At 41.8% G+C, this 13,355-nt stretch overlaps 1 protein-coding gene across 1 annotated transcript in view; it reads right to left on the bottom strand.

Annotated features, from left to right (window-relative positions):
- Positions 1-13,355, bottom strand: part of PARN (poly(A)-specific ribonuclease) — an 88,062-nt gene that overhangs the window by 44,938 nt on the left and 29,769 nt on the right. Inside the window, exons 17-20 of the mRNA XM_066576198.1 lie at positions 10,540-10,650; positions 10,389-10,458; positions 7,234-7,289; positions 4,661-4,747 (exon numbers count right to left, since the gene is read on the bottom strand). Of these exons, the coding sequence (XP_066432295.1) occupies positions 4,661-4,747; positions 7,234-7,289; positions 10,389-10,458; positions 10,540-10,650 (324 nt within the window). The remainder of the gene's footprint in view (positions 1-4,660; positions 4,748-7,233; positions 7,290-10,388; positions 10,459-10,539; positions 10,651-13,355) is intronic.

The raw sequence follows: 13,355 nt of genomic DNA, 5'->3' as shown, positions 1-13,355 counted from the left end.
ATTCACTTTTTTTCTTGATAACGAGGTCATCCAAAAAAACACACAAAAAAAACCCAAAACACACACACAAAACTTTGGCATTGCATATTTCTCTGACTGCATTCACCGTGCAGGATTAATAATGTGATATCTTAATAAATTGGAAGTTTATGAACTCCACAACACCAATTTCTTTTTACATTTTAAATTTTCTCATCTTTTTAGAAAACTGGGGAAAAAAGTTTTTAAAAACTTTAATTACAAAAAATAAAGTCTTAGTTATTTTTACCTTTTTTAGTAACCATAAGTGACTTGAACTTGCATTTATAATATAGAATATATAATTTTATATATTACAGGCTGCCCATTAAAAGACATACCACAGGCAAGTTTTAATAGGCAGACAATCATGGCATCCCTGGGGGCCTTCAGAAGACACCAAGCTGACATGACACCCAAACGGCAACCTCGAGGAGATCTTGTGGTAGGACATTTAAAAGGGTTAACAGCTGTGACCTGAATTACCTCCAATTTCAGCTATTGCAGGTGGGTGTCGGCTGTCAAAGACAGCCCATACCCGCCATGTACAGAGTGGACTTGCCTCCTGAGATTGCTGCAAATACAGCATATTGTTGTAGAAACTGCAAGAGGTTGTATGTCAAATCTATCAAACTTTATAGAAGAGACAAAAAAAAAAAATTCCTCATCTTGCCCCCATCATCTTGAGTCGTTCTATAGAAAGAGGGAATTTGACGGTTTCTCATTGGTCTGTTGACATAAGACATTTTGCAGCGGGTGTAGTTCACTACATTGGCCACCACAGTGCAATAAAACAAAATTTTTTTATTATTATTTTTTTTAAACATACCACTTATTGCAGTTACCACAATGACATGCTGTGGACATCTATATAACTGGTATGTGCAGTTAGGACATATATAACCGTATGCGAGCCGGGAATGGGTTAATCTGCCTACAGATTACCAAAATTTGAAATCCTCAGAGGATAGAGGTGCAGTCACTCCCATTCTCCCGGTGTGTCAGTGTATTGAACTGTGCAGTGAAAGCCCTTTCTAGTGTTTTACACATTCTTATTCTGTCTGAACACATGCCAGAAGGCCAAAGTGATCCCAAAACCTATCAATATAAATTAAGAAGGTAAAGCCAAAATCCATTTCAATACATCTATTACTCATACTTTTACACATCCTCAATACAAGCCCCCAAACCTTCCTTCCATTGCTGTGGAGTATAACAGTAAATTGAGAATGGCAGACAGCTAATGTAATCCCAACTAAATATGTCTTCGAGACGTAAAGATTAGGTTGCACAGGTTCATGTGTGAGCCAACTTTCTTACAGAAATCCTATATTCCAGATGAGGAGATGAAACAAGCAAGGCAATAGCAAGCTATAATATGCACCCCAGCTGGGGCCGGCCTAATATATTAATTGCACATATTTTAATCATTTCTGGTTCAAAAAGTTTCCACAAGAAAAACTGTATATGAGGAGACTCAGAACCCAAGATAGGAAAACGCATTTTAGTTAAAAGTACCACGGTATTCCAACAAATAAGTAAATGGAGCTCCGCTTCTCATGCCTTCTCTCCCCTCATATTGGTAAACAGGATCCAGATTATATACTGTCGTTTAAAAAAAAAAAAAACAAAAACAAAAACACACAACCCTAGCTTATGGCTAGGATAGGCCATAATCGTTTGATAGAAGCAGGTTCCACCTTCGGCACTTCCACCTGTCAATAGCGGTTTCTGAAATGAAGCTCAACTTACGGGCTTCTAGGTGCTGACATGATGAATCCAGGGTGGGGAGTATTACACGTACCCCTCATGCTGTCAAAGCTACTGCTGAATGCACATGGTAGACTACTTGTGAGTGAACACAGAATGAGAGAACTAGTCCTCTTGCTCTATGCGGGCATACAAGTAGTCCGCCTTAGACCCTTACCCCTTTTTATTCCCACTTACTACGTCCCACCACAATGTATATGATGTGTCGCTCATTAGTAGGCTCAGAGATTATGGATTCCTACTTCTCCGCACAACTGTCCTCGACGATTCATTACAAGAGTTCCTGAAAGTGGGTATGTTGCCCCTTTTTCTCCCTTCCATAGTGCTCCCTTTTGTTTGTTCCACTTTTGTTTATAAATAAAGTTTCCAATATCTTATATAATAACCAAGAATATAATAATTCCCCAACTCAGTTGTGCCCCAATTTTACATCTGTCCACTACAGTCTTTATGTCGGACGCTTTCAGTCATGGCTTTGACAGCTGGGAATAGTGGGGAAGGCAAGACGACTCCTCACTTCCCTGGACTTATGGGCTCACAGGAGCTGGCACAATAAGTTTAGCTTAAAACGGATTTTGTCATTAGGAAAAAAAAAAAAAAAAGATATATTCTTACCGCATTTTTTCCTCGCCAATCTTCTCCTGACTCCTCCAGTCCCCCGGGTCACCTCCAGCCGGCCGGATCCTCTTCTTCCTGTGATGAAGTATATATTGCTGGCATTCTGCTTCCTGCAGATGTGTACGCTACATCACCAGTGATGTAGAATTCACTGCCTAGCAGGGAATGCAGAGTCCTTTGTCGGGTTACTGTCAAAGGTTGCGCATGCGCAATGCCTCGCTGCGAGTGTTCATACACTATTACCGCGAGACACGCTGCATATACAGTCACGGCAATAGCCCGGCATAGGATTTGGCATTCCCTGCTAGGCAGTGAACGCTACATAACTAGTGACCGGGTACACTGAACTGCAGGAAGCAGAATGCCGCACATGTATGTAATGTCACAGGAAGAAGAGGATCCAGCCGGCTTGAGGTAACATAACCTGGGATAGTGGAGGAGCCAGGAGAAGATGGGTGAAGAGAAGATGCGGTAAGGCTGCTGCCTAGGGAGAAATAGGTAAGTACTGATTTTTTTTCTTCTAGTTACAGAACCTCCCTAAAGGGACTCAGAGGATCTGACAAACTCTTTAAAAGAGACTGCCAGATCATATGAGCCCCATAAACTAGAAAGTTATTGCCTCATAGGAGCTGGGGCGCACAGACCGGGGATGTCGCTATCAAACTTTCCTTCCTTCCAATTTTCCTGTCTGCTTGAAAAGCTCGCACCGCTTATATACAGGAAACTACTTAAGCGCAGGCTCATAACAGGACTATCCCTCGTCGTTATGAGTGCATGCTAGGTAGCCTGCTGTATAGCAAGATCAGCAGCATTGTGGGCAGACATCAGGGAAAAGCATAGTAAAGTTAGTAAGAGCAACATCCTCAGACACTCCTTAAATGTGTTTTTCCCATGACTTAAATTGCTTCACAACCACTCTGTCCCTCCTGGTTGCTGCCGACATGTGACTGCTGCAACCAATCAGTGCCTATAGAAAATTTTTCGCTGTGGCCAGTGATTGGCTGTAGTAGTCACATGTCCTGATCAGCAGCAACCAGGAATGACACAGTGGTTGTGCAGAAATTTTTAAGTAGTTTGAAAAGCCCTTTAATTGCCTGCTGCCTCCCTGTTGTATTACTGGAGGACTAAACAGTCATTTAATAAAACTGCATAAATGGCAATTACCTAAAAGAGGTTGAAGCTGCAGCTTCTAAAGTCTATTTTGAAAGACATATATTACCTCTCTCTCCATCTATATACACACACCATTCATCCAAATATATTCTGTGTCAATTTCTGATGGTTTTGAAGATGGCCGCTTGCCATCAATCAATAGAGATCTACACCGTTGACTTCCAAAGGATAACAATCTGTCCAGAAGGAATGGAAGATCATGTGTTTTCAGATTGTTACAAAAGGCACGGCAAAGACATGAGATCTGCAGCAACTTCACTGCTCGAAATCAAAACTCCACAAGATGAAAGTTTAAGTCTTTGACATCTTGCAGCTAATGTGTTTTGAGGCCTGTCACCTCTTCTTCCTGGAGACTTAGTTTTCCAGGAGGAGCTGCGTCCCATCTTTTTTTTCCCCCGCCCTGATAACTGTACAAAAGCTCTACCAAGCTGCATGTGATCATCACTTGCCATGAACAGGTTATCCACGAAGCAAATCAAAGATTAAAGAATGATGGCAAGTAGAGATCTCAAAAACCTTGAGGAAGCGATAAAGTATACTGAAAAATAGTATAAAGGCCTATTTACACGGAGCGCTGACCACTCGAACGACAGTTTGAGTGACAGCTTTGAGCAATCATTTTGCATAAACTATTAAGTAGCTACTCAGCTACTTAAGAGCTAGTGTGCAAATGAAGCCTTAGCTGAAAGCAGTTAACAGCCTGATGGCTCTTATCTGCTTTCAGTTCCTTTGTTCTCCGACGGGTAACAATGCTATCAGCACTACCCGTGGAGAACTGCTGATAAGGCCAAACAACGATTTTTAGGTTGGCCAGAATTTGACGATCAGCTAGCAGTGCACGAAAAGTGCACAATGGCCACGTGTTTAGATGCAACGATGATCGCTCAAACGATCGCTTTCTAGCAATTTTTGAGCGATCATCGCTCCGTGTAAATGGGCCTTAACCCGATGAACCTTTGTCTATACTTTAAACAAACTATGTTCCTTTTTTTTAGGCAGCTAAACTTTGAGAGCCAGCTGAATGAACATATGCCACATGAATGATGAAACAGGGGTAAAAACATCTAATCTATGACCTTACCAAAGGCACTGAACAGCTGATAGAGATCACTGGCTTTCCATTCTTTAGGAAATGTCACGTGGAGGACATTATCTCGTTTTGGTAGTACTGCAACAAAGGGGGGAAAAAACTTCTTCGTTAAACTGTAAGGTCTATTGCCAAGCATTTTTTATAACTTTAGTGCCAACTAGTTTTTGAGCATGTCCATCAAATATCAGGTGAATTATATTACTGAACGGAAATCGTAGTTCTGCTGGTTGCTATTGGAAACAGTCAACAGTCACAGGCATTCCAAGCTGAGCTTCACTAATGCAGTGGGAGAATTAGATTTTAAAGCATTATGGAATGTTTGCCTTACTGTAAAGTACTATATGATCCTCTCAGGACTTGGTTTGTACAATCTGAGCTTTTAGTACACAATTAGGAACACCCACTTCACTAGCAAGGCGTTCAATAGCACCCTCCAAGGAACAGCTTATATATTAACGAATCATTAAGGCTAAATTCACAGTGCTAAAGCATTTCCAACACATACAGTTTACACCAGTGTCACAACCTTTATTCAAACCCAATTTTCCATAACCCAAATTTAAAATAAGACATTGCATTTTTGGCTTCAGTTGTTACATTTATGTCGGCGGAATTACTCAAGCTTCTAAAATTATAGCCATGATTATTGTGCATAATGAGGGATGATGACATGGAATGCATTATGTAATTCCTGGGCTGGAACAAATGCCAAAGACGAACTTTGGAGAAGTGAGCAAGGTCCTGACATGGAGCTGAAGAACTTTTGACCCTGCAACAGCAGTTTATCAGCGCAACTATGCATACTGATCAACGATGAACAACAGGATCAGCCAATAATCAGGCATGGATTGAGAGAGCCATGAGGCCATCTTCACACGAGCGTACTTGTATTTGTGCACGCCTGAACACCGCTTTTTTTTGCATGCGCATTGGCATATTTTATTGTACTTTTTGCCCTCACAAGGCATGTTCATTTGCCTGCGGCAAGCAGACGCACCGATAAAAATGTCCAATTCGTTCCAGATGTGTTTTCTGAATAAAATATATTTGCAGGAAAAAAAACGCATCTTCTGATAACCATAACTTTTTTTTTGTTTTTCTATTGACAGTTCTGTGATGGCTTTTTTTTTGCGGAACATCCTATAGTTTCTACTGGTACCATTTTGTAGTATATACAGCTTTTATTTTTTAATAATTTTTACTTTTTTTATGTATATAAAACACAGGATGGGGGGTGTGTGTGTGGGGGCGGGTGAGGGGAGTTAACCTTTATTACTTTTTAATTTATTTATTTTTTTATTTTTTTAAGTAAAGCAAACTTTTTTTTAACCCACTTTTAGATTTTTCTTCTCTTTTTAGTCCCATAATGGAACTTTACTTTGCGATTGGCATTACATTGTACTACTGGCATGGTTTCATAAGCAATCTGCAATGACAGCCCTGGGAGCATTCAGAAGGCCCCAAACTGCCATTTCAACCAAACAGCACCCCATAGTCTCATTGCGGGAGTGAAAAAAAAGGGGTGTTAAAGACAGCAAACACCAGCATTCTATGTAGGGAGATCAACCCCCAATCCGGTTCCATACAGCCCCCGAACCTCCATGCCTTAACTGTAAGTCATGAAGCATTAAAAGAAAAAAATATGGAGAATTTCTGCGTGTTGCACTGTTCATCTGTTACTAGTACTCAAAATATATGAATATATTGACAACTGGGTGTTACCAGTTGGGGAGGGGGGTTGTCACTGCACAGACATTATCCAATCAGAGCTGACTATCAGACTATGTAGGGACACATTCCTATGACAAGGAGAAAGTTAACACCCAGTTGTCAATTTGATCAGAATTCGCTAGCAGGAATAATAGCACAATGCAGAGCTTTAAAAGGCTGATCCTGTATTGTTATTTCTCTGGAAATACAAGATTTTACTAAAACCTACATTTGTCAGGAAAGCGGATGGATCTTCTTTCACAATCACTAAATTATACTCATGCTTTCACTTAAAAAAATGGAAATAGCTGCAGCAATAGTGAAGATGTAGACCCAACACCCAATCATTGGAGTATTGTACACTAGAAGCTAGATACAATGAGCTTGGACGTTTTATGTCCCATTGATGCTCAGATATCATCATCTTTGATTCAGCTTGTTGCCTCCTGTAGAGAGGTTTGCATTAGGAACAGCAAGGTGTGGTCCCCTCACTACTAGCTGCTACTTGCCATCATTTCACCATCCCGTCTTGCTGTTCAGTGACTTAAAGTGAGCTCCAAAGTGGAGGAGGCCAGCGCCTCGCAGCTCTCAAAACCTGAAATATATCTTTTCAGATGTTCCAATATTGTTTTAATGGGAAAATCTAATCAGCGAGATTTCACTATACATACACAAATTTCTCAAATATTTAATTATGCAGCAGTTACTGATCCTCCCCATCTGTTTAGATGTCAATTGGCCAAATATAACAAATGGCAGCTGTTCGTGAACTGTGTTTTTAATTAATAATGCATAGCTAATAACTGTGTACCTAATAGAGCACAAACAGAAGACACCCTTACAAAATTACTTACAGTCTGGACCCTCCAGATTGAGGTATGGGATGTCCATAATTCTCATCAAGAACAACCTGAAAGTGACAGTGGAAAAAAACCAAAAACTTCTTTAAAAGTTATTACGACTGCAGGTCAACATTATAAGTCACCAATGATACCCAAAGGAAGACAGAACACAAATGGCAACAATGTCCTTGTAGTCTTTCTCCACCTGTCATCTTATAAGATACTCAGACAGCTGCCATTTCATAATGCAGCTCTCCCTGTCCATCTGTGCATATGAAAAAGCCAATGGTTCCAACACCGTCCAACATTACCCACAAGCCCAGCAGTAGCACAAAAAGCTGACTTATTACAGCAATGACAGGATGATGACAAACCTCAAGCAAGTAAACTGCCACAGGGAGAGAGCCGTCATCCTGGGCGGGAAGAGCCCCCCCGATGACTCAGAGTTCTGTTTGGAATTAAATCTTCTAAGTATGTGTATTCTGAACTGCCACAATGTTTCGGTATAAGACATACATGGGCGCACTGAGCATACCTGTCCTGGGTTCATGCCACTCTTGCTTCACTCAAGTTCCCTTTACATTTAGGGTATCAAGCAAAATTTTTTCTTAAAGGGAACCTGTCAGCTTGAACATGCTGTTCAAACTGCAGGCAGCATGTTGTAGAGCAGGAGGAGCGGAGCAGATTAATATATCTAGCTCTATGGGAAAACATTCAGTATAGGGCCTCCCTCACACACGGCGTTTTGTACAGCTGCCTTTTCAGCCCAGCGCTTAACGCTGTACAACACTCCCATTCATTTCAATGGGGCTGCTCACACAGGGCTGAAAACACGGCGCCTTCCAATGCTGCGCTTTTGACACCGATGCAAGTTCTATTTTTGGGGCGTTTTCAGCCCTGCGTCGCCCATTGAAATGAATGGGCAGCGGTTTTAGCACTGCTGAAAACGTGGCAACACCTGGTGCCGCGTTTTGGCAGCGTTAACCGCTCGCCGATTTTCGGTGTGAGGGCTTGCAATAGAAGCCCTACCCTGAAAATCAGTCCCAGCTAGGTAGAGAAAGAAAAAAAAGCAATACTCACCTAGCCGCTGCAGTCCGGGTCGCGGCCGCTGGTCTCTGCCGCTGATCCGGGCTTCCTCTGCACTCAAGTCTATTGCCGTAGGCCAGGTTTAAGAACCCCGCCTCCGGCAATAGAGTGCTGTGATTGGTTGTCGGCGCGCTCGATGTCCAATCACAGCTCTTCATTGATTGTCTCAGCCAATCAGCGCCGGCAAGCAGCGTTTCTGCAAACGCCCTGTGTGAGGGAGGCCTAAGTTGTAATCTATTCATTTAAGCCTCTGCTCCTTCTGAGGTCCAGTGGGCGGTCCTATTAACAATTGACAATCATTTCAATATACACACTCCTACACAGATCGGATCGCCCACTGGACCTCAGAATGAGCAGAGACTTAAAGCAGTTTTCACACTTACTTAAAATTGCTTCCCAGCCACTCTATAGTTCCTGGTTGCTGCTGACAAGACCCTGCGACTACTGCAGCCAATCACTGGCCAAAGCAGTGACCTTCTATAGCCAGTGATTGGCTGCAGCAGTCACATGTCCTGGTCAGCAGGAAGTACAGGGTGGCTGTGAAGCCATTTTTCAATAAGTGTGAATACCCCTTTAAATAAATTAATTCCAAGTTATACTGAATATTTCCGCATAAAATCTGCTCAGCTCATCCTGCTTTATACTGTGTGCAGTTTTAAAAGCATGATTGACAACTCCCCTTTAAAACGGTCAGCCTTATTTTACACATAAATGTAAAATAGAAGCATGACAGCCTATGTAAAGTATTTCACCACGGGAATGAATAGAAAAAAGTAGGAGTAACTTTGGGTGGAGCGCACTGATGCAATAAGTATAACCTGTACATGTGACTTAAGAGTAAGCGATAGAAGAGAAAGGGGTACCGGGTTACTACCATGCCCAACGCTGTAATCCTGAAGAACATTTACACTGTGGTTTTAAAAGAAAAATAAAAAGGTTTTTCGAGAACAACATTTGCACAGTTTCCTACTTAAAATAAGTCAATACTTTGGTATTTCACCAAAAAATCTTTACGAAATGTGCGAGTTTGTTATCTCTTCCTGCTCGGTGTTATTCCAAGTGGATAGAATCAAAGTCACGCTGTCTTTATGGGCTGGACAGTTATCTAATAAACACTGCCTTGGTCCAAAAGCAACAAGTCTTATACTAACCCTTTGTATCATGCTTGCGTAGATGTCCTATACAGACGCTCAGGTTGGCTCTACTAATTTACGAGGAAGCAGTTAAACCAACCTCTCCGAGCCAAAGACACGCCATGAACTCAAAAACATTTATTTCACGCATAACTCAAATAGTGGCCTCCATAATCATTTCAGCACTCCGTCGCACGGCAGGAGGGATAATTTATCACCCTACAAATGCACCTCTCAGCTTCTGCATGCTTCCCCTCCACCTCGCAAACAGCAAATTAACGTGCAGCTATGGGACTTCCGACAGCTGAAAATCATATACCCAAGGCACCTCCTGGTCAGATCAGCCTCGGAATCTGGAGGAAACAAGGCTTATTTATTGAGGATTTCTTTGGTATTCTCTTTAAATGAATGCTATAAATTAGGCGAAGTGCGGACATCTAGATAGACCTGTACGCAAGGAGAGGCAACTGCAGCTCACAACATGGAGCAAATTATAGACCGCTGGTAAGACTCTCTACCATTAGTGAGTTTTTAAATTGAGCATTTCCCTCAAATATAACAGGTTACCAATAAATAAGTCAAGTTAGCTACAGCTGTTAAGTGTTAACCCTTTCCTGCTGCAGTCCATCCCTCAGCTTCCCAAGAGAACTGTATGGCACACTAGTTTAGTTATACAAAGATGAATTTCTAATTATTACAGTGTAATTAGGCACAGTCACCATACAGAAGAGCTAGATGAAGACTACAATCTCCAGGCCTCACTGGTGATTATAAATGTTATTGTGACTTTCACAGGTTGACATACAACAAGGCCAAAAAAGTGACATAAGAGGACAAATCTAATTCTGCATCTACATTTTTCCTTGTATCTCCGGCATAATAAATTTTTACAGAAATGTAATTATAATACTTTATGCATTCATTTAGAGACTGTGGTGAGTGACTTACTTGTTAAAGAATGGGGCGATTAAATCAGACTGAACTGTAACATGAGTTTGCGGTGGACTCAAAAACGAACCTATTGGCAGAAAACACAGATTTCAGATCTAGCACCATGTATGAACACAGGACCCTGGCCAACAACAGATTAGCTAATTACCTAGATAGTCTGCCATAGAAACGAAGCACAGACCGGTGATGTAGGCATCATATCCAGCTTCGTGAAGTTGTCCTGTGCCAGTATCATAACTAGCAAACCCTTCAGCACTCTCTGGGGAAGAGACAACTAATTATCAAAACTGATTAAACAGATTAGAATTGCTGTATTGTCAGCGAACTGTGTGTTCTACGGTTCTCCATACTACTTTTTCATTGCATTAATTAGAAAACATTTTTTGGTTCAAAAGGGGGACAGCACTGGATCACAGGAGAGTATTAAAGGGAGAAAAAAAACCCCACAGCACCCAACTCTCTGTCACATCCCCTAACAGTACCATAACTTAGTTTATGGTGCTATGGGGACATGACAGGTTCCCTTTAAGAGTATCAACAAAGAAGGGGAGGAGGTTGTAAACAAACATTCAAGCAAAAAAAAAAAAAAAAGAAAAGAAAATCAATGTGATTTGGGGTAGAGAAGCATCCACCTCTTCAGGAAAGGTAGATCAAGTGGGCTTTGATAGTGAGAAAAGCACATAGAAGGCAATGTAAAGGAGTAAAGTAAATCACGCAGGCTCTCTATCAGTGTACAGAGAGAAGAGCACCAATGGCAGACTAAAGAGAGGGCAGTACGAAGCACGTACTCGGTATATATAAAGTTCATTAAATAAGATAGTCATTTGCATGATTGCTATGCTGAAAAATAAATTGGAAAGGATTAACGGGGCAGGATAGGAAAGGATGGATTGGAGAGAGAGAGAGAGGCCAAACAATGAGCAAAGGTATGTGGCTGCCCCTTGTAAGCAGCAGTAACTACCCCTGAACCAAAAGAGGACAGAAAGAGAACACAAAAGACGACAAGTTACAAGACGACTTAAGAATAAACGTTTGTTCCAGGAACCGTTACTATTGTTCATGAAGGACTGTGAATACGCAGGGACCTGTCATTCAAAGGACTAAATGTTGAGAGAGAGACCTCAGGGGGGGAGGGGGGGGGGGGAAACAGTTGTATACAAAAATGCTATCAAGATATGTAAAAGGTGGAAAAAGCTCAATAAAAAATACATTTAATTAAAAAAAAAAAAGAGAGAGGGAAGTAACACGCATTCCGCAAACTGCGGATGTTAGCACAAGTGAGAGGAGATCTCTTATTGGTTGTAGAAAAGGAAAATCAGTAAAGGAATAAAGTCGTATTGATACACGAGTACTACTGAAGGCAGCAGCACCCTGGGCACACAGCTCACACATTCACCATGTACTACTGGTAGGGATATGGCCACAAGAGGGGGTTTGAAAATGCATGAAGGAATGGAGATTCTGTTTTAAAACTAAGTGCCAAATCTTTAGTCCAAGGTAACGTCTAACATGGAAACATTTTTCCATGTGAAAAGGTGTCCATAACCTTTAGACTGTTTGGATAGTGGAATTTTGCTGTGGATTTGAGCATGCATTCTGCATTATTTTAGCATTCGATTGAATGCTATGAAATATCATACCGTACTTCTGCATGGTAGAAAAAAAAAAATGAATGAATTGATGTGTCAAATTTTGGCGCTGTTTAAGTATGGAAATCACATATGGTTACCACATGCAGATTCGCCCCGTTGACAGGGGCTAAAAATCATTGCACGGCCTGTACCAAAATCTGTGGCAGAACTGAAAGGCTCAGCCTCAGCGTTCTGGAGCAGACTAATCTGTCAAAACCACATCGGTAAAATCAGACATGGAACTAACAAGTGAAGAGGCTGCATGAATGAAGCCCTAAAGGGGTTGCCCAGTTACCAGAAAACATGCCTCCTTTAGCGCCCACTGTGCTAAAATAAGTACGTGTTCTTACCCATCCTCTGTCGCTATGATCTTGTGCAGCAGCCCCGCTGTGATACGAGCATTTCCCATGACAGATGTCACCGGAAGTCATATTTGCAGCGCCACTGCTCACATCCTGGGCACCATGCCGCCAGGAGTACAGAATGGTGGTGCTGCAGCCTCCAACTGGCTATGGTGGTCACCTGACTTCTGGTGACATCTGTCATAAGAAACGCCGGGTCCACAGCCCTGGATCGCAGTGGCAGAAGATGGGCAAGTATCCTTTTGATTCTTATTTTAGAACACTGGGCACTAAATGGGGTATGCTGTGTGATAACAGGACAACACTCTTTAAAAAAAAAAAAAGGTTAGTAGTAGGGATGATCGCAAACACAGAAACCAGTGCATCTCAAATTTATCATCAATTTTCTTCAAGCTCACATGGTGGTGCCAACCAGTGACCATTGATGAGAACATTGATCCTCCTTATAAAATCACTGGTCAGACCACACATGGAATATTGGGGACAGTTTTGGGCACCGATACTCAAGGAGGACATATTTATACCCGCTCAAACTCTGATGATGGGCAACTAAAGTAATAACTACAATACCCAGAGGTAATCAAAAGTGGGGTTATTTAATTAAGAAAAAAAAAAAATAAAGATTGCTGAAAGGAGACCCAATAACTACCGTATTTTTCGCTTTATAAGACGCACTTTTCTTCCTCCCAAAGCGGGAAAAAAAAGTCGCTGCGTCTTATAAAGCGAATGTGCCGAAATTCATCGCATCGGCATTTGTTCGCGCGTTTAAACATGTGATAACGCTAACTGAATCGTGGTCGTGCAAAAAAGTTGCGAACGCACGAACAAATATCCGATCACTTACTAGTTTTCTCTCCTCCCCACTGCTGCCCATACGTGCCACTGATTGGTGGTGAGCCCTGGCGGGAACTGCTGCTGCTTCCCCGCCTCCACCAATCGGCTTTTTCCCTTCTCCTGCTGAAGAAGCACCG

Source organism: Eleutherodactylus coqui, chromosome 8 (assembly GCF_035609145.1).
Source record: "Eleutherodactylus coqui strain aEleCoq1 chromosome 8, aEleCoq1.hap1, whole genome shotgun sequence".
Classification (NCBI taxonomy): Eukaryota; Metazoa; Chordata; class Amphibia; order Anura; family Eleutherodactylidae; genus Eleutherodactylus; species Eleutherodactylus coqui.
Note: the sequence above shows the minus strand (reverse complement) of the source record. Positions and strands in the feature narration are given on the sequence as shown.